At 48.8% G+C, this 26,314-nt stretch overlaps 1 protein-coding gene across 1 annotated transcript in view; it reads left to right on the forward strand.

Moving 5' to 3' along the window:
* The first annotated feature begins 2,094 nt into the window (after positions 1 to 2,094).
* The window catches only part of LOC149365641 (high affinity cAMP-specific and IBMX-insensitive 3',5'-cyclic phosphodiesterase 8A-like), a 57,716-nt gene continuing 33,496 nt past the window's right edge, over positions 2,095 to 26,314 (forward strand). The window contains exon 1 of the mRNA XM_089544923.1: positions 2,095 to 2,185. Within this exon, the coding sequence (XP_089401049.1) occupies positions 2,164 to 2,185 (22 nt within the window). The 5' untranslated portion in view covers positions 2,095 to 2,163. The remainder of the gene's footprint in view (positions 2,186 to 26,314) is intronic.

The following is a 26,314-nucleotide window of genomic DNA, read 5'->3' on the forward strand; positions in this document are numbered from 1 at the left end:
CATACGTCTGTTGTTCACGTTGTCGCCGCCAAGTGGCCAGACGACGGCGCGATACATCACAACAAAGCGGATATGCATGTGCTTATTCGGTTACTGCTGCCATCCTTCCGACTTGTATCGCAAGCCATAGACACCAGTATTCACAACATAGCCATACCTTGGTGGTGTTTCCGCGGCCCCAACTTTGCGCGCCACCAAGGTCACCGTGCTCGGCTTGAGACGCCGACGACGACTCGGTGAAACCTCGGAAATGCCTGGGACGAGCTGTCGCTCTCGAAATAATGTTCGGTCATTAACCTAGAATTACTGTATAAAGGAGCAGCGAACTGTTTATCCCAGAGAGCTGCGCAGCCGCTCATGACAGAACACCCACCAACGCGCACGGCGAAGAATATCCGTTTTATACGCGCGTAGTTGCACGAATATATGTCCACACTGCGCCCTGGTAGAGCAACAGACAATGGCGAGCTGTTTGTGCAAGTCGTCGTATGGGAGGCAAGAGGGTTGGACCCTCCACCGTAAGCGTTGCAGCCCAGGTTGGCCATTTCGTTTCTGAGAGGGAGGCGGTAGCTGTATGATATACACGCCGTTAAGACGTGCGTCCGGAAGTCGGCGGTGGAACGAACGCGCGCTGCCATGCGGTGCAGGTTTGGCGTGCACCGTATGGCGGACCGCCATACTCCGGGACAACTTTCTGTGCCACAGCAGGAGATCCGAGGAAAGGGCAACTCCCTAACCATGTAGGCTACTCGCGCGCACGAGAACAGTCGAAAAGAGGTTTAGGCAAGTACCCCGACTCGTATTTGTGGCCTAACACGCTGCTACTGCTGTCACTCAGACGCTGTCCCCGAGCTTAGGATCCAGAACGAAGGATCCTACGCCACGAGTATTGGTAGGTCGAGCCGCTGCGCCGAAGACTGAGGTGCGGAGAGGTAGTGGTAGTACGTATACCTCTATCGACATTCCCGGTCTAGGTCCGCCACTTCACGATGTGCAGAGACTTTGAGACTACCATCATCCACGGCCTTTGCTCTTTCGTGTGTGGCATGTATGTACGCCCCCAGCTTACGACAGCGGGAAACTGTTCTTGGAACCCTGTGGACGGCTGTCAGTACGCTATTAAGTACAGAGCCCTCCATTAACGGCCGCAGTGTCAGGGGCCTCTCCCGGTTTGTGCGAACCAGAAAGTGGTTCCCCTTTGGCCGGTGCAAGCCGGAACACGGGAAGGCAAGATGCAGAGCTTATTTTTTATCGGCGTTAGCTAGCAAGGCCGCCTGCCAAGTTTACACCATATAAATCCGAGGCACATGGTAACTGGCGCTAAAGACGAGGACAATAGAGAGGCGGAGACCGCGAACGCTAGATATCAACTGCTTTTATTCCAGACACATTGAATATATAGGCAAAAAAAGGTCACTCTCTAAAGCGCATGTGCAACGGCACGTTCCGGTTTAAGAACTAATTTTTTCGATGACAATGATAAGGATGGGCTGCTTACGCACGACTGTCGTCCCATGCAAATGAAGACCTAGTATTTCACGTTTCTAATCTGAACTTGAGAAAATGACTTATGTCTGATTATACAGGGCGTCCCAGCTAACTTGGACCAAGATTTAGAAAAAAAAAAAACCTAAGCGTTCTTCACAACTAAAATTGCGTGAATGTTGTCAGGGTTTATCTAAAGTTACAGTACAATTTTTTTTGTTCGACCTACTTGAAGAATTAGTCGAGACAATATAGCTTGAAACGTTCAGGCGTCAATAGGAAAGTTGTGGAGCTCCACAAATATTGTCCAACCAAGGCACTTCCTGTACAGAATAGGCTTTTCCATCCCCTTCCAGCCCTCCTCAACCTACACCGGGAGAGAGAAATCATCCGCCTGTCCAGTTCACGAGCTGGGCGGTGGATACTATCACAGACTCCCTATGCACTCACAAGGGCGTCCGCAGAACTTTTTCCAGGGGGGTGCACCCGATGTCTGGGGATGGGGGAGGCGGTAGGTTTGTGGCAGTTTCCTACTAGAGCATAAATAATATCCGTAATTCCAAGGGGGGCCAACCGCCCCCCCTTGCCCCCCCTTCCGGACGCCCATGTGCACTCATCTCTTTCCCAGACCCGCCGCAGTCTCCGATCTACTCCCCTAACCTCCGCCTCGCCCGAGAGATGGAACACCGGGCAGAGGAAGGTGAGCCACAGTCCATTATTAGTTATAAGGAAATTACAAGACGGAGAGGCGACGTTACCCCGATCTTCACAAATCGCTTACCAGAGAACAGCAAGCGATCTACAGGTGGTGGTGGTGGTGAAAAACATTTATGGTCAATTACATTTTTTACAGAAAGGTGATTGGGGTAGGACCCTATTGGCCCTTTCCCCTCACAGTACTAGGTGGAGCCCCTATTCCGGGGCCCCATTGGCAAGCAACGCCGCCCGCGTCCGTTAACCAAGGCCTTTTGGCTCTTTAGATCTTGACAGCCGAGCAGGGCCGCCTCCCAGTCCTCTCTGGTGGGGTTGGGGTTGGGGGGGACAGATGGGTTAGATTGACACGCCCAAACCATGTGGAAGGTGTCAGACACCTCCCCACAGAACTGGCACGTGCCATCAAAGGATGTATTGAAATGTTTAAGCACCGCCGGGCACAGTACAGTGTTAGTGAGAATTTTGATGAGGAGGCGCTCGTCAGCGCGATCCAGACCCTTACAAGGGGCCGGGTAGCGCCGGTGCTCCTCCTTGTAGTAATCGGTGATTTGTTTGAATGTAATGGCCAGATTGTCTGATTGGGAGTACCCTTCCAAGGACAGGGAGATAGCCCGGGGAGAGAGAGCGCGGGCGGCCTGATCGTTTCCCTGGAGTCCCTGGTGACCGGGGGCCCAAGGCAGATACAGGCAGGATCCTTCCCGCACCCTTACCTTCAACACAAGATGTGCCCTGAAAGGTACCAGAAGGAATGTGATTTCTGCAAGACTGAGGTTAGGCACGCTTCAAAATGTCATTGGAGTATGCAACTTCATCAAGGAAATCCCCCCACCTCTTACCTGCCCCACTACCCCACCCCATCCCTCATCCTCCTTCACCGAGCGATGGGAGACCTTGCTAACCAGCCCCGCCGTGGAAGACGAGCTCGTCCTGATCTCCAGGGGCCAGGCGGCCAGGGATGCATATGGGTCCCGTGAAGAGGGAACCACTCCCATCGACTACTACTACTACAAGCTTCCGTTCCATTGGTCTTGCAGCGTAAAGCGCGACTAGGGTGTCCACTGCGGGCTACTACGGACAACGGCGACGGCGAGGTGGTGGTGGTGTAAACTTTATTGGCCACGACAAATTACAGGTGGGGGGCAGAGCCCCCCTCATGGCCTGCGGGAGTGGCCCAAACAGTGGGTTCCTCCCTTACAAATGGTGTGCCAGACCCTGGAGGGCCAGCCTGTTAGAGGCACTGGTGATGGCGAGTCGTTGGTCTTGGAGTGCTGAACTGGACATCAGCTGTTCCCAGTAAGTGAGTGCCACCTCTGGGGGAGGGGGGTGCGGGTAAGTGGAACAGGTGAGCAGAACATGCAGAAAGTCGCCTGGTTTGCCACATAGTCGACAGGAGGAGGAGAATAGGTCAGGGAAGCGTCCGTGCATGACTATCGGGTATGGGAGTGTGCGAGTTTGAAGCCTGCGCCAGAAAGTTGATTGCGTGGTTGATAGCGAAGGGTGAGGAGGTGCGTATATCTGTCTGTTGGAACGATAGTGTTGTAGGATGTCACTGAAATTTAACAGGCACTCCCCTTCGACGGAGGAGGCGGTGTGCTCACCCGCCCGGAGGGTAAGATCTCGGGCGAGGGCATGCGCCTCCTCGTTTCCGGGTAGTCCGGCATGTGCTGGCGCCCAGATGAGCGTTACGGTTCTGGAGGGATTCCAGCGCCGGAGTATGCTGCTGGCTTGCCGAGAGATGCGACCAGTGCTATAATTTAGGATTGCTGTTTGCGAATCGGATATAATTTTGGTAGCGGCTGAAGAGGAGATGGCTAGAGCGATAGCCGCTTCCTCTGCCGTGGTTATGGATGAGGTAAGAATGGTTCCTGCCGTGATGGGGCGGCCGTCACTGCGAACAGCCACTATAGCTGCCTGTGCGCCTGATGCGTAGAGCGAGGCATCAGTATATGCTACATTGGGATCCTCTCCGTAAGCTCTGTGTAGTGCTAAGGCCCGGGCCTCTCTGCGCTTTTTATCGCGCTCCGGGTGCATGTGTTTAGGGAGGGGGGGTATCTGAACTGCAGCTCTTATGGGAGTGGGGATTGTGTCAGTGCCGGGTATAACGCCGACAGGCGATATGCGAAGAGACTGCAGCAGAGCTCGTCCTGCAGGGGTGCGTGTGAGTCTGGCTAGTTGTGCCGTTTTGGTGGCCTCACAGAGTTCCTCGAAAGTGTTATGTATTCCTAGTCGAAGAAGGCGCTCTGTGGAAGTGCATGGGGGAAGGCGTAAAGCTGTGCGCGTACTGCTCCGTATGAGGCCGTCTAGGCGTTCTCTATCTTTCGCTAAGAGGGGCAGATACGGTAGTGCATATGTTATTCTACTGGTGATGTAAGCCTGTGTTAGTCGAAGCGTGTTTGGTTCCCGTAGGCCCGATTTTCTGTGTGCCACACGTTTGATGAGCCTAGTGGCTTGTTGTGTGTGCGTTTGTAGCGCTTGGATCGTGTCAGTGTGAGAGCCAGAAGTAGTGAGAAACATTCCCAGTATGCGAACCTTTGGCACTGTGGGAATCGGTTCCTTGCCCAAAACGAGCTGAATATTCGGTGGTGTGCCAGACATTCGGTGGGGTTTGTATATGAAAAGTTGCGATTTCGTGGGGGAGCATGAGAGCCCTCTATCACGGACGTACGTGCAAATGGTATTTAGTGCTGTCTGTAAGCGGTGTTCTATCTCCGCGTCGCTACCTCGGCATGTCCATAGTGTAATGTCATCGGCATAGAAGCTGAAGTGTAGGTTAGGTATCGACTTGAGTAATTTAGGTAATCCCATCATGGCTATGTTAAAGAGAGTCGGGGAGAGGACCGCTCCCTGTGGGGTGCCTCGTGCTCCGATGTTGATGTCGTTTAAGGAATGCGGGCCGAATGAGAGATGGGCCGTGCGATTACTGAGGAAATCGCGAATGCAGTTGTACATGCGTTGTCCAACGTCGAGGGATTGTAGGTTCGTTAGGATAGCCGCGTGGGTAACGTGATCAAAGGCCTTAATGAGGTCTACTCCTAATATGGCTTTCGTATCCTTTGTTTTGAGTTCCAGTATCTGATGTTGTAGTTGGAGGAATACATCCTGCGCTGACAATCCTGGTCTAAAACCATACATGCTGTTAGGGAGGAGCTCATTATCCTCCAAGTAGTTGCTGAGTCGCGTCTGAATGACATGCTCGAAGAGCTTGCCTACACATGAAGTAAGAGAGATGGGTCGGAGATTAGTATGGTGAAGCGGCTTGCCTGGCTTGGGCAGAAATACAACTTTCGCTGTTTTCCACTGAGGAGGTAGGGAACCGTTTTGCCAGCACTCGTTGAAATAGGCTGTTAAGACTTCGATAGAGGGGGTGTCCACATTTCGTAGTGCCCTGTTCGTGATCCCATCCGGTCCCGGAGCGGAGGATGTGTTCAGTTTGTGGAGTTCTGCCCTTACCTCAGCTTCTGTAATGGGCTGGTCTAAGAGTGCGTTTGGGGCGCCTTCGTAGTCGGGGTGAGTTTGGGCAGGGAATGGTGGAAGGTAGAGGTCTTTAAGCTGTTGTAAGAGGTCCTGTGGTTGAACTGTGCTGCCATGAATGAGTTTAGTGAGGTTATGATTCTGGGTCGTTTTGGACTGTGTTGGGTCTAGATGATGCCTAAATAGGCGCCATGTCTGAGAGAGACTCATGTTTCCATTCAGACGAGTGCATAAGGTCTCCCAATTTTGCCTCATCAGAGTGGTTGCGTGCTTCTCTATTTCTGCATTTAGTCTACAAAGTCTTCTTTTAAGAGTTCGGTTCCACCGTTGTTTATGCCAGCGGCGCTCAAGGCCCGTTTTTGCCTCCCACAAACGCAAGAGGCGTGTGTCTACCGCCTCACTGGGGCAATCCGGGGGGGTAGTGCGAGTAACTGCACGTATATCCTGTTGTAGTTTTGTGGTCCACGCCTCTATGTCCGTTATGTACGTGTGCGTTCTATTGCTTCGGCATTTTCTGAGAGATTCCCAGTTCGTGATAGTTGGGTGTTTAGGGGAGGGTTTGCCAATTTGGCTATGGAGCGTAATCTCTATAATGTAGTGATCGCTGCCTACATTTTCATTAGTGTTGCACCATTTTGCATCAGGAATGGAGTGTGTGAATGTGAGATCTGGTGTGGTGTCCCTGCTCACACTTGTTCCCACACGAGTGGGGTGATCGGAATCAGTAAGAAGTGTGAAGCCTTCCTGCTGTGCGGACAGCCAGACTCGGCGGCCCTTTGGAGTGTCTATAGGGTACCCCCATGCTGTGTGTGGGGCATTGAAGTCCCCTACAATTAGCAAGGGTCGCTTATGCGCAAGTTGTTTGACAAGTGAGAAAAGCCGGTCGAAGTTTGGGAGAGCCGTTTTAGGGGGGCTATAAATATTGAGAATAAAGAGACTGTGGAATTTTGGGTTATTGGGTACAAGCTCAATGCAGATATGGTCAATGTCGCAAACGGGGAGGCTGTGCACCAATACGGGACACGTACGTTTAACAAGAAATGCTACGTTGTGTGGTGCCTCCGATGAGGGTAAATAAGGCGTATATCCCGGCAGGGTAATGCGATTAATCGGTTCCTGTAGCGCCAAGACATCCGGGCCTGAAGCACGTTGTAGAAGTTGTTGGAGGATCCCTCGTTTTCTCCCAAAACCCCGGCAGTTCCACTGCCAGACCGTGCATAAAGGTTTAGAGGGCGCCATCATGTGGCAGCGATGGGAGTGCCTGTTGCGTTAAAGTGGGAGGAGTATGACTTATGTTCGGGGTTGGGGGGTCCTGATGCTCTGGTGTCTTTGGTTTGCGCTTACGATAGGGGTGACTGTCAAATCCAGCCAGATGCTCTTCTATTTCCTGAAATCGGCGGGCTGTGCGTTCTGCATGCTCTTCCAGCGCTTTATGGAAGGTTGTAGAGATTTGGACGAACATTTGATCGATTTTTTGCGAAAGCGCTGCTTCAAGCTTAGTTACTATGATGTGTTCAATACGTTCGACCAGGCGAGCTTCTAGCCGAGCACAGAGAATGTTTTCAAGGCGATCTGCCACTGCTTGGAGGTCTGCATCCGAGAGAGCTACGCTTGTTCTAGCGCTATTGTTCGGGGAGGGTAGCGGTTCGAGATCGGGCTCTGGGTCCTCATGCATGGGTGCGGTGGGGGGATGGTCATTGCTTTGAGGGTTAGTGTCTTGTTGATTTGGTGAGTCAGGAGCGTGAGTGGGGTTAGAAGTGGGGGAAGGAAGTGAGGAAGAAGGGGATGGTCCCCCAGAGGTAGCACTTAGCTTGGCTTCCAGTAATGCGATGCGTTGGAGGAGCATGGCGTTTTCTTCTTGCAGCCGCCGTTGTGCTGCATTCTCCGGCGTTGAGGTTGGCTGTATTGTGCTGTGCGCCGGCGGTGTAGAGCCGCAAGCAAGCAGGATACATGGGCGCAGAAAGTGGCGCAGTCACGGCGACGGCGACGCCGCGCGCAGAAACGGACGCCGAAGATCAGCGCTCTAAAAAACTCTCGACATCAAGTTTCGAAGCGAAAAGCTTCACTACGAGGGTCGGAGACGAGATTCGCGTATGCCGGGTATGCTGCAAAAGCCACATTCTGCGCATGCGCGAAACCGAGTGGTCACGCGCAGCGCAGGTGACCGCCGACTCTGTAATAAAAAAAGAATGAAAATAGGCACAGAAACGAAAAAAAGGAAATATCACAACTAAAAAAAAATAGACAAACTGCACCAGGAAACTCGTATCTCGGTGGACACCCGAACCGCGCAGTAAGGGAAGCAAAATGAAAAGGAAATTGGTTTAAAGGAAAGGAAACGAAGCCTGTCTTTCTCATATCTCGGTAGATACCCGAACCGTGCCGTAAGGGCCTTAAGGAAAAATTACAAGGAACTTTACCGGCTAAAGTGGTGAAAGGCGAAAGCCTGAGTGCTGCATTCTGCCACGCGATTGTTCCCTTCACATTCTGTTTGTGCATTAACTGCCAATTAATGACGCTTAATCTTTGCCTTTAGGAGTGGAACGCGACAGCGTGTTGTAGCACTGCCAGGGAGTCCACGGAACGCCACCACCCGTTCGGCGCGATGCGTTGCCCTTTGAACGCAACGCTTTTTGAGGAAAAGAAGTGGCGTTGTCTTTGTCATCTCGGTGGACACCTTAACCGCCCCCTACAGGAAGGGAGGAAGTGGAGTGTAAGAAGAAAGAGAAGAAAGAGAGAGAGAGGCCGTAATGAAGAAAATGAAAATTGTATTTCAGGAAAGGAAATTATGCAGTAACTGTCTCACATATCACAGTGGACACCAGTCAAAATTCGCGCGCAGTGACGTCACGACCATTTCGACCAATCTGAAACGCGGACAATTTGCTAACATGTCTTGGTCACGACAGTATGGGCCATTAAAGGCTTTCGCCTTAAAACTGCCGTCGTCGCTTGGGCGGACGCGGTCGTTGTGACGCGCGTCTGTTCTTGCAGTCTTTCCTGTCATACTTTTCAACTGTCCACTGTCTGCACGTGGCAGCGATAGGTGGTGTCCAATCTGAACGAGCCGCAAGGCATGCCGGGTACTCCGACTTCCGGGTCTTTCGGCGAGATGCGCGTGTACAGCGCTCTGCTTGAAATGCGGATTTGCCAAGCTTAAATTCGCTCCTAATAAGTTAATACGCGCGAATGCAGTCGTAAAAAAGGTCAGCATGCTCTACGTGCATTATTATGCCCACGCTCGCCGTTCCGTATTGGAATTAAGGGCGGAAAAGCGTTGTAAGTGCGAACGTTTCGGCATGCGTCGTCTGTTCGCGCTGAAGTTTAGGACGCTTCATTCACTCGCTGAAAAGTCCGCTTCTTGTTACGGTTATCATATGGCTGCTACATAGTTCTCTAATATATATTAGAGTACATATATCCTAGAGGTTTCGCGCTTCCAGGCGCTGAATATATGGACTACCAGCAACCGCAGCCTAGCATTACGTACGAGCGCACATTGTAGCAGGGTGGCTACGACGGCAAGGAGCTTGAACCGTGCAAACCCGCGGAGGACTTTCGGTACTTTTTCTATACACGCCGCGGTGGCCTAGCGGTTAGGGCGCTCGTCTACTAAGTCGGAGGACCCGATCCGGGACTCGGCGGCCGCGTTTCCGATGGAGGCGAAGCGCGAAAGGCGCCCGTGCGCTGCGCGATGTCAGCGCACGTTAAAGAACTCCCAGTGGTTACAATTAATATGGAGGCCTCTACTACGGCGTCCCTGATTGCCCACGTGTCGCTCCTCCTCTCGAAAGTCTGTGAACTTATCAATGTTTTACAACCTTAGCAAGGGGCACAATCTGTTTTTTATTTATTTATTTATTTATTTATTTATTTATTTATTTATTTATTTATTTATTTATTTATTTATTTCAAAATACTGCAGGCCAGCGTTGGCCCAAGCAGGAGGGGCATAAGATAACACAAATTACAACACCACGTGAAAACATTTCATGTGACACACAGCAAAAATGGAACTTAAAAGATGAACATAGCAACGATAAAGGGAAATACATGCTTAAAATTGAATACAGGAGAGTCACTTCCTTTTTACTGAAGCAAAAATGTTTTTAGTGCCTGTTCTATGTCAGGAGAGTTAAAAATCGATTCAGGGAGTGCGTTCCAATCTGCTATTGTTTGAGGGAAAAAACTGTGCTTAAATGAGTTCGTTTTAGCAAAAAGAGGCTGTAAGGAGTGCTCCCTTGTATGGCGGGTCCTTCGAGCAGTGGAATGCTTGATGAATGAAGGGGGAGGAATGTTAAGCTTGCCTGAGATAATTTTATGAAGGAAAGAAATACGATTAAGTTTTCTGCGTGTACGAAGCAATGGAATGCTATTGTCTTTCATGAGCTGTGTTGGGGAGTCAGACCTTCTATATTTATTAAAAATGAAACGTACTGCCTTCCTTTGGATGAGCTCTAGTTGATAAATATGTTTCTTGGTGTGCGGGTCCCAAATTTCAGAAGAGTACTCAAGTTTGGACCTGACAAAAGTTTTGTAAGCCAGAAGCTTAATACCTCTAGGAGTGTGTTTTAATTTGCGTCTCAAGAAACACAGCTGAAAAAAGCGGCTGAACAGATCTCAGAAATATGAGTACCCCAGGTTAATCGGTTGTTAAGAGTAATTCCTAGATACTTGTACTGTGAGACCTCTCGGATGTGACTGTGGTGAAGGCAATATTGGTAATTACTAACATTTTTTTTTCTCGTAACTCGGAGAAGCGCACTCTTATCAATGTTTAAATCCATGTCCCATTCTTCACACCAGTGACATATTTTAAGCAAAGATGCTTGAAGCAATTGATGATCTGCAATTGAGGTTATTTCTTTGTATACAGCGCAGTCATCCGCGAACAACCTTATTGACACAGACGGAGGAATGGTGTCTATTAAATCATTTATATATATTAAAAACAACAAAGGTCCTAACACACTGCCCTGAGGAACACCGGAAGTAACAGGAAGCGATTCAGAAAGAGTAACATTCACATCAACACACTGAGTTCTACCGCTTAAGTAAGCTCTGACCCATTCAATAAGATACAACGGAATACCAAGTAACTGCAGTTTATAAAGGAGCTTTGCATGTGGTACCTTATCAAAAGCTTTCGCCATATCCAAAAAAAGAACATCGATCTGTCCCGAGTTGTCCAGCACTCTAAGAAAATCATCAATAGTAGTAACTAGTTGAGTGATGGTCGACATTCCCTTCCTGAATCCGTGCTGAAAAGGTGACAGAATGTTTCTTTCATTTAAAAAGTGAATTATAAAGTGGGCCACGATGTGCTCTAGAAGCTTACAGGATGTAGAGATAATTGAGACCGGTCGGTAATTAGTCACGAGTAACTTGTCACCTTTTTTATGAATCGGCACAACACGAGCCTTCTTCCAATCTTCTGGCAACTCACTGGTTTGTAAAGATAAAGTGAATAGTTTAGCCAAATGCTCCGAGATTTTTTATTGTCGGTTCCTGCGTACTTGTCAGCTTAATTGCTTTCGTTGCATATTTGCTATGCGTTACGGAATAATTACTGCAGAAGCTGGCATTCTTAACAACTCTGTCATGTGATTTAATTTTAGTTGAGCTGTAATGCAAAAATGCAACTGCATTACAAATGTGTTGAATTTTCAGCACTACTGTAGTCTTTGCTGCCTGTACGAATTATGCCCCAACAAGCATGCACCGAGACTTTGTGGCTGAAAACCTCCACTTATGTGCGCCAAGAGCCCAGATGGGAAGTTACATGGCAGCTATTCCAGCAGTGAGAGGCGTCCACTTACTGCAGCTTTGGTGGATGCACAAGAACTTTTCTCACAAACAAAATTGACTATGCATAGTTATGCACTGCAACTGCACTGCAATGCATTTCACACCCTGCATGGTGGTGTGGGACATTACAAGCCATTTACATTTAACTTGCACCTCTGAATGTTAAGAATTTCTGTACTCGATTTCCCGATGCTGGTTGCTGCATTGGGTAGATTAAAAAGATATACAAAAATAAATGCTTTGTTTTGTGTCATCTCTTGAACATTCACTAGCTTCAAGGATGTAAAATCAATGTTGCTTCCCATGAAGCAGAGGAGAGCCTGTAGCCATTTTGTTGTCGTGTACTTCGTGCTCTGAGCTTAGTTGAAGGAGAACCACCAGCCTGTGTACAGACAGATGTCGCCAATGATTGGCACCTCAGCTGTTGATGCCTAGCTATGTATAGAAATGTGGATATGTATAACTTACGCACTGTATGCACAATGTTCAAGGTAAGGTAGGTAAGTAACAACACTAGCAGCTAGGCAAAAGATGAGTTTGCCTTCTGTTTTTCCTAATAAAAACCTAAAGCCAAAACAAGGCATCAAAGCCTGCTACAGAGCTTCACTACAGGCACCACAACACGCACTACAGCGCTTGTCTCTTCTCCTTTCTTTGTTTTTGTTTGCATGCTTTGGTGCTGCTCCTTTTCTTAGATTCAAAATGCACCAACTAGCCCCAAAAGAAGTTTTATTGAACGTAAAGAAAGTCAGGCACAAAGACAAAACAGTAAGCAACAGGAGCCAAAAGCAGAACAAGCTCTTGACGTGGGCAGCTTTATTGTTGAACTGCAAGAGGAGCAAGTTTCTCAGCTATTAACGAGAAACTCTTCTTGTCCTGTAGGTATAACATCATATCTTTGTCTTGCAAAACCTTTCGCAGCGCATTTTCTACAGCATGTAATAAATGAGTTTAATGCAGGAGATCTTTGTGACAAATAGTAAATTATAATAAATAGTATGGTCGAGCATAAAAAAAAATATCATGCTTCAGCTTTTACAGCACACACAGAAGCTTGATACGAGTTGTTTTCAGAATCTTCTACAAGTTCCTGTTACAAAGTCTTGTGCAATGTTGAACAAAAGGCATTTGCATCCAGTTTTAGCTTTGGCGTTAACAATGCGGCACAACTTGCACATTGATAAACCATCCCTAAGACACTAGTGATACCAAAAACTCTGGAATGACTGAACACAATGCGTTCCTTGGTTTTTCAATAAAAAAACGTAATTTTATAGCATGATTATTACTCTTGATCGTTATGAACCCAACGACCACTAGACCAGCCTCTGCCTTCCTTGTAGCATCTTGCACTTCTTGAAATCACCAATGTACCTCTCAATTAGTCAATCATTAAGTGCAATATTACTACATGCAAACATGCAATGCATCACATATGCAAGATATAGACGTAGACATTTATTTACTTCATATGCATGTTCAGCACATAAACAGTGTGCGAATGACACTTTGCTGCACAGTATTATAGCATTTGTCTCAGATGTCAATTCTACCAAGTTCTGTACAATGAAAGGTGAAAAACAGCTAGGCTATGTTGGCTGCCATTTATTTTTAATTGTGTTATCCTGAAGTGAAGCTTTTCCCAACTTACTGACTCAGAGTATGAAAAGAAAGGCGGTTAATAATTCTTATCACTTTCTAATGCGATCACCTCGTTTGTCAGCCTCCTTCTGCGCACACAGGAAACGAAGAAACATTACTGCAACATGGGGGTCCACACAAACAGGGAACTTATGTGTAACAGGTTGCTTAATTATAATTTTCGACACTTGCTGCGTGCTCATGTCGACTAGTGTTCTGGTGAAAACGTGTTTCAGTTTGAGCATGAAATTAGCGAAAATGGCCTCATAGAACAATTTATAACTCTTACAAGTGCTCAGAGCAGTGCCAGCGAACGAGATGCCGCCGTACGTGGCCGCGGTGTCGCCGTTTCGACAGCTGACGGCAGCAACAACACACGCCTTAAGTATTAGCTATGAATTCGAGCTACTCGCATTCAGCGCAAATGTCTAGGAATAATCGTCCTGTCCTTTAACATCTTAAGTTGTCACGCTTTACTGACGGAGGCCGAACAGCATATATTTGCCAACCTAGACCGCGCGGTGCTGCCGCCGTCATGTGAGAACGGTTGTGGCACATAGCCGAAGTCTTCCGAGCGAGAAATTGGTGCTCCTCAAGGAGATCAACAACCTACTTTACCGAATTCTTCAACTTCCACAACGCTCTCAAACTCTGCCGCCAACAAAATGCTCGAAGCACAGCATAGGGTTGACCGTCGCAGGCAGTCTGCCAGCGGATCGCAACGGCGCACTGTTCTTGCCGTTCCCTGTACTTGATGGCACTCGGAACATGTTGCATTCCGTTGCAATGAAGTTTCTGCAGGTTTAGGCAGCGCACAACATCCTTTTTCCAGCAATGTGAGCGCCAGTATTAAGAAGGAGTGATTGTATACGCACGACGTCGTGTTCGCCGACCGGGGGTTTGTACACGCACGACGTGGGTCGCTTGCGCCGTCTAGCGACGAAAATTAGCGTTCGCTCTCGCCGCGCGTAGTCGCGTGCTGCGTTTTTTTTTTCTCCCCCCATCCATGCTCGACGGCCTCTACCAGTTCGCCAATGGCTTAGCGTGGACGACAGGCATTTCGGCGTTGCTGTGTGGAGATCTGCTTAGGGGAGAAGTATGACAGCTTTGCGAAGTTCGCGAAACAAGCGTTCAGAGATTTTCCGAGTCAGAACGAATACACTGTTCGCGACTAAACACAACTTTGTGAACGAGCACTTTTTCAAGTTCGGAAATTTCTAACTTCAGTGGTTTTCACGAGTGCAAGACGTCAGAGTTATAACGTTGTTTGAACCATTCCCCTTCCATCACCGCCACCTCCCGTCTTTCGGTTCCTTCGAGGCGCGCCTTAGCCGCTCGTGCACCGCTTGCCTCTTCTAAACTATTCTAGTAGATACCGCGCGGCATTCGGCAGCGCTTTTTGGCAAGCGACCTATAGCTATATGTGCCGGTTGGTGGTGGTGGTGGTGAAAAACTTTAATCAAAGAGAGCTTGAGGGTTAAAAAAAAAAATAACCCTGCTGCATGGTCGGTATCCTTAGTCCGGGACACCGCATGACGAGGCCCCGTCTCGCGCCCGCTTGACCAGAGCCCTTTGGGACTCCAGTGTGGAGCAGTTGAGGAGGGCAGTCTCCCATGCCTCTCGGGTGGGGGTGGGGGAGGGGGGAAGGTGAGGATTCTGAGTACATGCCCACACCATGTGAAAGATATCGCAGATCTCTCCACAGTGCGGGCAGCGCCCATCTGTGTTCGGATCGAAGTGTTTTGCTATTGCAGGACAGAGAAGGGTTCCTGTCTGCAGGCGCCGCAGAGTTCACTCCTCCGCCTTACTCAGCCCCTTGGCGGGTGCCGGGTAGAGACGGTGGCTGTCGCAATAATAAATTAGGATTTCGCGGAACCGCAGAAGCGGTTTATGAGCTTCTGAGAGATGAGAGCTAGGATGAGGAGCCCGGTGTGTGAGCGCTCGGGCGGCCGCATCAGTGGCCTCATTGCCTCGTAGACCCTGGTGGCCAGGAGCCCAGATCACTTTTGTGCGAGTTGGATCGGCGAGAGCGCGTCTTAGAATTTGCGAGGCCAGAGGTGATATTTCGCCTGCAAGATAATGTTCACAGGCCCGGCGAGAGTCTGTGATAACCGTTTTCGATTTTGGATCGGCGGCAGCGAGAGCTATTGCGACTTCCTCCGCTCGTGTTGAATTTGGGGCCCGAAAAGATAGCCCATCGACATTCATTCCCCGGTGGACTACGGCAGCCGTGAAGAATCCCGCGGGCGACGGCCCTGTGATGTCCACGTAATAGACGCCCTCTTTATAGCCATATTGCCTCTCAAGCGTGCGAACCCGCGCTTGTCGTCTGCCTTCATGTGAAGCTATGTCCATGTTACGCGGGAGCGGAGCGACCAAGAGCATGTGGCGCCACAGCACCGGGATGTTCTCCGTCCCCTCTGGTATGCATGTGTTTTGGATGTGTAAGCGGTTTAGCAGGCGGCGCCCAGGCACCGTCTGCGATAGCCGCGTATATTGGTTCACGAGGTGGGCCTCCCGCAACTCCTGATAGGAGTTTACCACTCCCAACGCCTTCAGTTTGGCGTTGGAGGTAGCCACCGGGAGGTCCAGTGCTCGCTTTGTTGCCTTCCTGATGATGGCGTCAATGCGCTCGTCTTGTTGGTGCCGGTTGGCCGGCCCCCGTGCTGCAGACCGTCGTGCACTTTTTGGTTTTCTAAGCAAGTGGTTTTCCCCCTCACCACCTTCGTTATAGTTCGCCCGTCCCACAGCGGAGCTTCAAACCCCTTCCCAACGGCTGCAGCCGCCCTCGGCGTCCCTTTCCGTAGGCAAGCCTGCCATCGACGCGCATCACCTTTGGGAGCTGCCGCTACATATGTGTAGCGGCAGCATAAGTGCGCGCTTGCTTGCTTTCTTTCTGTTTCCTATTTCGCCTATCATTGAAACTTCTAAAACAAAGCAGCGCTCGCGCGCGGGGTGCGGGCGCTCGCGGTCGCGCCCGAGGCGCCTGCGTCTAGCCTGTAGCCTGTACGCGTCTGTACAGGCTACAGGCGCGCGCGCACGCACGCACGCACACACACATACATTTTGCTCCGGACGCAGCAAGGCTGTAGCAGCATTGGAAACATTGGACTGACAATTTTGTAAACAAGACTGACGTAAACAAGTTCAAACGCGCTGCGTAGAAGCGGACGACTTTTCACCACTCCCTCCGCCTTTCCTCTCGTGCCCGCAGTTAGGAAAAAGAAAAGTAAAAAAACACAAATGCGAGCGTGTGTGGAGTGTCATACGACAGGCTGGGACGGAGCGGTGGGACCGTGGCCCCCGCGATAGAGCAAAGAGCAGCGGCGCACCGCCGGAGCCGATCACGGAGGCCACGGAGAAACAAAGTTGATATTGTTTTTTATCGTCAGATAGCACAAGCGTATCACATCGTGCGTGTACAAACTTCCGGTCGGCGAACACGACGTCGTGCGTATACAGTAACTCATTAAGAAAAGAAAGACCGAAACCGCACGTCTGCAAGCAATGCCTACGCAAACCAAACGACAGAAAAAACCCGGAAGTTCAAATTCACGTGACAAAGCTGCGCCGTGACGCAATGTCCGCCGTCAGTTGGACACCACCTATTGTGGCTCAGCTCGAGCCAGTTGGCAGGCCCGTGCACTTTCCTTTTCGTCCGTCCTTCAGTCGCAACAGCAACAACAACAGCCACTGATGGTTACGAGGGACAACGGCGATGGCGACGCAGCGAAACGCAGAAATGGGCGCCAAAGAGCTGCGCTGTTGTTGTGACTGAGAGAAGGGTGAAAAGGAAATTGCACAGGCCTGCCTACTGGCTCGAGCCAAGCCACCACCGCTGCCACGTGCAGACAGAGGAGAGTTAAAGGATCAGAGGAAAGAGAAAAAGGAAAGAAAAGACGCGCATCGCAGCAACAACTGCGTCCGCCGGAGCGGACGCTGCTGAAAAAACAGATAAGCGGCCGAAGCCGCGCTCGCCGAAGCGAGGACGGATACACCCTCAAAAGCTCGTCTTTTTTTAAATGTTTTCCTCCTCCAGCTCCTCTTCGCAGCTGGTGAAAGGGGTCAGAGTACTGAGTGATGTTAGCGCTCTGCGTGATGTCAGTGCAGGCTAGAGATCCCCAGGTGGCCGAAATTATTACGGAGCCCTCCACTACGGCACCCCTTTCTCTCTTTCTCCTTTCACTCCAAGTTATCTCCTTTCCGTCGCGGCGCGTTTGAGGTTTTTCATTGAAAAGTGAGAGCTCAACTGCGTCTTTCACTTGCTGAAAACTAGTTTTCATTTTGATGGCACATAAGTATGTAGCGGAATTCTCGTAGCGTTCATCGTGACGACACTGCATGATTTGCTTGATGGCGCAAATAAATGATAAAAAAAGAAAAATCTCTGCCTCCCCCGTAACCGAGAGTAGAGTAAGCATGAAATGCAGGACGATGCAGAAGCCTACGCGGACACGACGAGACGCAGGCCTGACAATGTATATGCAGCGCGTTCGAAACTGTCTCGGCGCGAAGCTACGGGCGCTTGTATGCTGGTCCTGTAGGAGGGCCTAGAGAGTCTCGTTAGATCTCGTTAAATCTCGTACGGTGCTCGGATGTTCTCATTTCAGTGCCCGGGGAATTCAGTGCCCGGATGTTGGCTCTCGGTCTCGGCGTGACGTCACCACACTGCCGACAACGGGCGCTAAAAGCATTTCATGCTTAAAATTTCGGGACACGTTTTTGTTTCAGGCGACAAAAGAAATGCTCAACGTTAAAGTGAATGCTTCCTTGAGTCGTTGGGAAAATGTCGTACCAACTTGCCCAAGCATCCGCTTGAACGTCTTACATTCATCGTTTCGCACACAGGCTGAAAAATATTGGTGAACGCGCACAAGTTAGGGTTGTCTTCTAGGGCTTCAGAAAAGCTAGGCAAGATATGTAAAAAGTTTAACTCAGAATACGTCGCACAAGAATTACCATTAATCACGAGAACCGTTTCGTGGCTTGCCAAGAAGGGGTCTGTCATTCCACTTTCCTGCGGCAAGCAATCTGTTGGCCAGACGGGCAGACGCCTAAACGGATGGCTCAAAGGACACAACAACGTGCATAACACCATGAAATGACATCTAGGCATTCATTGCAGAGATTGTGAGAGCGGAAATTGCCAGCCGGACTCCAAGAAAACCAAGGTGATAAGTAAACACAAAAATCAGCTAACGCATGAAATCATTGAAGCCGAACAAATCACCCGCTCAGCAGAATCTTGCGTCAGCAGCCCCGCTTTGGCACTTCCCTCTAAAGAATTGTACTTTTTAACGACATGAAAGTGATATAACGTTCATAAATATCATGATTGAGTGTGTAGCAATGGCGAGTGTGCATGATTGAGTGTGTTGTTTTTCTTTGATTGGTGGCCACCCATTCATTTTCACTGTCTAAGCAATAAAATTTCAGCTGCAAGTCAGCGCTAGTCTGTCTTCCTTCTGTCCTCGTCCAAGTTCGCGCTGTTATTGAGGAAAAGCTCAACGATAACGCACACAGAACGGTCTCGGACAAGTCAGCAAAAAATTGAGACCGTATCTTTTCAGCCGATTTAGCGTCGTACGAATTTTGATTCTAAAGTTGAAAAAAGAACTTTCATCAATATTTATGGCTGTAGTTCACAGGACATCTAGTGCGACGGCAAGATAACTTAGTGCGCTGACTGCCGCGTTTTCGAACGCCGTGTTCACGTGACCAAGCTGCGTGTTCTCGGAAAGAAGCGTCCTTGGGAATTGACGGTCGCGTTTATACGCCTGCGCCACCCTGCGTCGCCGAGGCTGGGTCGGAACGCTCGTGGCACTGTTTCCGGAGCTCGCGGGGCCACAGGCCAGCATTGTTGCTGCTCTCTTCTCGAAGAAGCCTTTCGCCTGGTTTGCGTCCGCTCTTTTCTTGACGAAGCCCTCTACCCGATCTGCTGCTGGTCTCCTCTTGACGAAGCCCTAAGCCTGGTTAGCTGCTTACAGCCATCTGCTTCCAACTTACCGTGAGTACTCGAAGATTTATTGTACGGGTTCTGGGCCAGCGTGCATCCTGCGACGGTCACTTTTCATTGCGCTTTGCTCCACCCCTTGTTTGGCTGCGAGGCAAGGAACTGCTACTTTACAAATAGTGGACGAGTTTCACAACGTTCGGTACCGGGCTGACATCCGAGGGCCCTGGCATTCGGGGCTCTTGGCCCAGTGGGCGTAGCTCGTGAGCGTGCGGCCTCCAGGTCGATGGCTACCGCAGCGTAGATGATGGTCCGCCTGAACCGCAACTCGACAGAACATACCACCAACGTGGCAGCAAGCGAGCGCTGCGTTAGATTTCGTGGTATTGCGCCGGATGCCAGGGTAACTAAGCTGTCGCATTGAAAGCTAAAACCAAACCGAGCTGCCTTTAAAAAAGGAACACAAATTTCTAGGCATCACTTTCGACAAAAAACTTACTTTCCTGCCTCACATAAACGCACTGAAAAAGAAGGCGTCGCTAGCACTGAACATACTGAAAGTCCTTTCACGCAAACAGTGGGGTTCTGATCGGGTATGCCTTCTACAGATTTATCGCTCGGTAGTACGTTCCATTCTAGATTACGGTTGCATAGTGTATGGATCAGCAAGGCCATCGTACTTGAAGCGACTGGATCCTGTGCACAATTTGGGATTGCGTCTTTCAACTGGTGCATACAGGACGTCACCCATAAATAGCCTGTACGTCGAAACCAATGAACCACCACTTGCAGACAGAACAATGCTCACATGCACATACATTTTAAAGATCCGTTCCCAGCCTAGACACATCTGTTACGCGCTCGTTACAAAGTCACATCACATCACATCACTTTATTTTCCTTAAAGACCCCTTGCGTGGTGTTACATAAGGGGTGGGTTTTTAAGAAGTACAGGTGTTCAATGCAGTCATGAATGTTCCAGGGCAGGTGATGGCAGCGATATCGTGGGGAAGGCCGTTCCAGTCAGCTGCTACTCGGCAAAAAAATGAATTAGAGAAAACAGTAGTACGGGCACGTGGGCGCAAAACTTGAAGAGGATGACTGATGCGATGGGATCTGCGCGGCGGGGGTGCGCAGATGTAGGGTTCTTGTCTGAGGGGCGAATAAAAAAACTTGTGGAATAAGACGAGACTGGCAGAGCGACGGCGAGCAGAAAGATTAGATAGACCTGATTTCAATTTTAGAGATGATATGCTAACGTCGTATGAATACGAGGAATGAATGAATCTTGTGGCCCTGTTCTGCACAGCTTCGAGGGCGTTTGTTAGATATGCTTGGTGAGGGTTCCAGATGGCCGATGCAAATTCCAGTTTAGTTCTGATGAGTGAAATGTGTGCTTGTAGTCTTACATGTTGAGGGGCATCCCGCAGGTGACGTTTCAAGAAGCCAAGTGTTTTATTAGCTGATGATATCAAGTTAGTCACATGCAGACGCCAGGATAAAACATTAGAAATGGCGATACCTAAGTATTTGTACTACTGGACGAGGTCGACAGAGGAGTTAGAAATTGTGTACTGGAAAACAAAAGGATTTCGGCGGCGCTGAAAAGACATATACTTAAATTTGTTAGGGTTGAGTGTCATCAGCCACTGCAAACACCAATTTTGCACATGGTTTAGGTCAGCCTGTAGGGATTCTTGGTCAGAAGGGTTAGTTACTGAACGGTAAATAACGCAGTCATCAGCAAACAGACGGATATGACAAGACACATGCTGGGGTAGGTCGTTAATGTAAATAAGGAATAACAAAGGACTGAGGACGGAGTCCTGCGGGACGCCGGAGGTTACTGGAAGCGGGTGGGAGGGCTGATTATTAATGAAGACAGACTGAGAACGATGCGTGAGGAATTCTTTAATCCACGCGATGATGTTTGGATCTAGGTTCAGCTGAGAGAGTTTCAGAAGCAAGCGTTGATGAGGTACTTTGTCGAAAGCCTTAGCAAAGTCTAGGAATATGGCATCAGTTTGTAGGTTAGTGTCAAGGTTGGCGTGAATGTCATGAAGAAAAATAGCTAGTTGAGTTTCGCAGGAAAATCCTTTTCGAAATCCATGCTGGGGCGGATGGAAGAAGTGATTGGAATCTAGGAATTGTATGATTTGGCTGTAAATGACATGTTCCATTAATTTGCAGGGTACACTTGTTAATAAAATAGGGCGATAATTAAGAGGTGAATCAGTAGTACCTGTTTTGTGGACGGAAACGACCTTCCCCACTTTCCAGTCGTCAGGTATGATTCCTTCTGACAAGGATTGCGTAAACAGTGCACAAAGAATACTGGAGCAAGCTAGTTTAGCGTTCTTTAAAATTTTTGAGTTTATATCATCTATGCCGGTAGCATAGATGATATAAAGATGATAGATGATATAGATGATAGATGCTAGATGATATAAAGTGCCCATCTCGAACACTATTTACCAACAGACCCCTCGCAATCAGGCCACTTCTTCTCCGCTTTGAAGAGAAATGCCTAGAACTAGACATAATGGACACATTGCCTAATATTGCCCGCAAGCCTGATTCACTCCCTCCTTGGTACTGCCTACCATCTGTGTGCGACTTCACATTAACACAATTTCGGAAGAAACACACACCGCATGAGCAGATATTACAAGAATATTTAGCACTAAATGAAAAATACGGCAAATACGAAGCATTTTATACTGATGGATCAAAATCAGCACACTATGTCGGAAGTGCTGTCGTTCAGAAAAATTGTGAAAAAACAGTACGGCTACCTGAGTGTGCATCCATTTTCACTGCTGAGTGTTACGCAGTCTCGGTAGCTGTAGAAAAAATAATAAATGAGAACATTCAGAACAGCATCATTTACACTGATTCTCTGAGCATACTAACCTCACTTCACCATAGCAATGCAGTGACACCACTAATTGGGGATATCATACACAACATAACAAGCGCCACAATACAGGGACAAGACATAAAATTTTGCTGGGTTCCCAGCCACATTGGAATCGCTGGCAATGAGAAAGCAGATGAATGTGTTGGAAAAGCTCGGAACAAAGAAATAAAGAAAGTGAACATCCCCTACAATGATTGTATGAAGTTGGTACAGTGCAAGCTAAGAAATAAATGGCAGTCGCAATAGAATATTGAAAGAAATAATAAGCTACATTTAGTAAAACACATCCTAGGCGAATAGAAATCATGCTCACACCAAAAACGATTCATCGAAGTTATTTTATGCCGTCTCCGTATTGGACACACACATCTCACACACAACTTCCTACTTACAAAAGAAGACAAACCTGTTTGTGAAAAGTGCGGAGATGAACTAACAGTAACCCACATATTATTCTCATGTACGGAACTTGAATCTATAAGGAAAAAAACATTTTACTACCTTTTACAAAGACCAGATTCCTTTTCATCCAGCATTGATTTTAGGCGAAGATGCACTTGTCAGTATACCCTATGTTTTTAGCTTTTTAAGGGAAGCCAGTATTCTTCACAAACTCTAATTTACTCACCCTGTGCTTCACTACATAGTTATACACCTCAGCCACTTTCTCAATCATGAGAGGGAGGCTGAGGTCTTTATCTGAGCTGTTGGGAGCCTCGAAATCCTTGCCGAGCCAAGGATGTCTGCGGAGGCGACCCAACCTTTAAAAGTTTCTGCTCTCAGACATTTTTAAAATTCTTGTATTTCATCAGCTAGTTAGTAAAAGTTTCTGCTCTCAGACATTTTTAAAATTCTTGTATTTCATCAGCTAGTTAGTATAAATAACTTTTAGGCCCTTTACACCACCGTTTTTATCCACTTTGTTTTCAAACTCTGCTCAAGCCAATTTTTCCATACCTTGTTCTTGGAGCATGATAGCCTTAGCTGCTTATGCGCCAATAAATTCAACGCAACAACAACAATTGGAAGCTAAAGCGGCCAGTGATCTTCCGTTACAGAAGGGAGAATTCCTTTCTTAAGCCCCGAAACACGTTGGCGTTTGTATTTGACATCCGAAAGCGACTGAGAGACGCCGAAAAGCTATGACGAACGCCGCATTTGAGGGCTCCGGAGATCTCGACTGGCTGGGGTTCCTTAATGTGCACTGAGATCGCACAGTACACGGGCCTCCAGAATTGCACCTCCATCGAAATCCGATCACCGCGGTCGGCATAGAAGTCGCGTGTTTAGGTCCAGCAGCCGATCGTCAGAGCCACTGAGCCACCGCGGCGGCCGTCAACTTAATGAACGGCGTTTAAAAGTAAATTGCGATATTTAGTCAGGAATCATACCTCTAAACCTTCAATTGTGAATGAAAAACGGGACGGGGAACCGCGCAGGCTCTCTTGTATAGCTCGTGTAAAGCGGGGCTTTGTACTATCGGGACAAAAGGGGTATACCGCACACGGCGGGAGTCGGAGCAACGGAAAACTGCGTTTCAACGCCATCTGCAGGCGGCATGTCGGACCCAGACAGCCAATCTGTGCCCTTTATTATCAGCTGGCATGTCGCTTGACTCGTTTAAATGTTTCGTGCTTTTGCTCGCCAAAATGCCGAGCGGCGCCGCAGCAGCGGCAATCTTGGGGCCGTATTTTCATTTTGTGCCTTCTTTCTTTCAATGTGCGTTCAGATAGGGCTTGAGAACCGGCGCGCGCACCGTCATGATGCGATCAACTTCCCGCGCGCGTGGCTAACTTGTCGTAGGAGCTGCGCATTTTAAGGCGAAAGCCTTTAATGCCTCATACTGTTGTTAGCAGACGCGTTGGCAGGAGTGTCTACGGATGCGTCGGCAGGAGTGTCGACAGACGCGTCGGCAGTGTCGACAGACGAGATCTGTCCGCCTTTCGGCGTCACTGCTTAAAAAGAAACTGCGCCGAGGGTGGGAATCGAACCAGGGTCTTTGGCATTCGAAGAGGAGACGCTACCACTCTGCCACGAAGGCTTAAGGTTCCAGCATGAATAAATGCGCATCTAGTGAATGCATAGGTTTCATAAATAAAATAAAAGGAATAAAGTCAAGAAAAGGAAAATAAAAATAAGAAAATAAGCAAAAATAGAAACAAAACAAAATAGGATATCAAAATAAAAACAAAAACTTCAAAAACAAGAAAAGAAGCAAAAATAAAAACATGAAAATAAAAGTAAATAAAACAAACAGTGCGCCAGGAAACGCTTTCGCCTTGCAGCACTTTAGAGAGCCAAAGTGCCCCCTGAATTTTTTCAAGCATGAAGTGCTTTCAGCTACCATTGTCGGCAGTGTGCTGACGTCACGCCGAGACCGAGAGCCAACATCGGGGCGCTCATCCGGGCACTAAAACGAGAGCATCCGGGCACCGTACGAGATTTAACGAGACTCTCGAAGCCCTCCTACAGGACCGGCATACAAGCGCCGGTAGCTTCGATCGCGCCGAACGGGTGGCGGCGTTCCTCCCTTTCTGTACGGTGCGGTTCGGGTGTCCTCCGAGATGACAGAAAATTACTGCGTATGTACAGTCTTTGTCAAAAGTAACCAGGCTGCATGGTTTGCTTCTAGCTTGTATAGTGGAGCGCCTGTGAGTTTCCTAAAGACAAAAAGTTGGTGGAAGGTAAGAAGAGCCCCAGTCCTTACCTTCAACGACCATTTCAGCCTCGGGGAAGCTGTAAGTGCTCCACTGTACGAGCTAGAAGCAAAACATGCAGCCTGGTTACTTTTGACAAAGACTGTACATTCCTTTCCTCAAAAAGCGTTGCGTTCAAAGGGCAAGGCATCGCGCCGAACGGGTGGTGGCGTTCCGTGGACTGCCTGGCAGCGCTACATCACGCTGTCGCATTCCACTCCTAAAGGCGAAGCTTAATCGTCATTAAATACCAGTTAATCAGTATTTAGTCATTAATCAGTAATTAGTCACTAATTAGTAATTTGTCATTACTTCGTAATCAATTATGTGTGACGTAATCCAGTGGTGACGTCACCAGTGTCACATAGGCAAAGTGGTGCGGAAAACGCTTACGCCTCTACGGACTTTAGACAGTTTCGAACGCGCTGCACATACATTCTTGTCAGGCCTGCGTCTCGGCATATCCGCGTACGCTTCGTATTATGCCGCCGCGGTGGCTTGGTGGCTATGGTGCTCGGCTGCTGGCCCGAAGGACGCGGGTTCGATCCCGGCCACGGCGGCTGAATTTCTTTGGAGGAGAAATTCTAGAGGCCCGTGTACTGTGCGATGTCAGTGCACGTTAAAGAACCCCAGGTGGTCGAAATTTCCGGAGCCCTCCACTACGGCGTCTCTCATACCCTTAGTCGCTTTGGGACGTTAAACCCCATAAAACCAAAAAACCAAGCTTCGTATTATGCCCGTAAACATTTCATGCTTACTCTCGGTTACGGGAGAGGCAGAGATTCTGAAACATTGATATGAGCCAAGCGACATGCCTGCTGATAATAAAGGTCACAAATTGGCTATCTGGGTCCGAGAGGCCGCCTGTAGATGGCGTTGCAACGCAGTTTTCTGTGACTTTAGTTTTCCGTTGCTTCGGCTCCCGCCGCGTGGAGTATACCACTTTTGTCCCCGATAGTACCTACAGTCAGGGCGTTCCTCCTAAGACTCTGCACGATTGAAAAAAAAAAAAGCTTTTTGAGTTAGAAGAGTGCTTTTTTTTTTGGCAGAGTATTGCCCGTGGCGTAGTACACCAGAATGCCGCTAAGATGTGCTAACTAGCAGGCTGGTTATCGAATATTGAGTAGTTATTTTTTAACTGTTAATGTCAGGCTTTTTAGTTATTGAGGCGTGTAGCCCACGTAGCAACCCAAACACCCCAGAGACGTGGGAGTCTCTCCTGCGTACTTCCGAGCCGGCAGACCAACGCCGGCTTATCCAGCGCGCGGTGGAGGCCCCGACATCCCAAGGGATCCCCGCCAACCTCCTCTAAGCCAGCGCAACTGGTCCTTAGACTGGTCCCCTGTTTTGGGAGTAATAAAAGAAATCACCACCACCACCACCCAGGTAGCTTGAGCGTCTAATGTGTCCCCTGTCCCAGTATTGCGCCTTTCCTCTGCTTTCCGAACTCCCGCTCCATTGGTTTCGCAGCTTAAAGCGCGACTAAGGTGTACACTGTCCCAGAGGGACCGTTATGCGCCTTTCCTTTGCTTTCGAAGCTCAAGGTCATTTGAAGGTGAAAACTAGGCACCCGGAGATCGAAGCATGGGGTCCCGTAGGGAATATTTTGCTTGAATCAACGATGCA

This window comes from Amblyomma mixtum, chromosome 1 (genome assembly GCF_055824585.1).
Source record: "Amblyomma mixtum isolate Tamu chromosome 1, ASM5582458v1, whole genome shotgun sequence".
NCBI lineage: Eukaryota > Metazoa > Arthropoda > Arachnida > Ixodida > Ixodidae > Amblyomma > Amblyomma mixtum.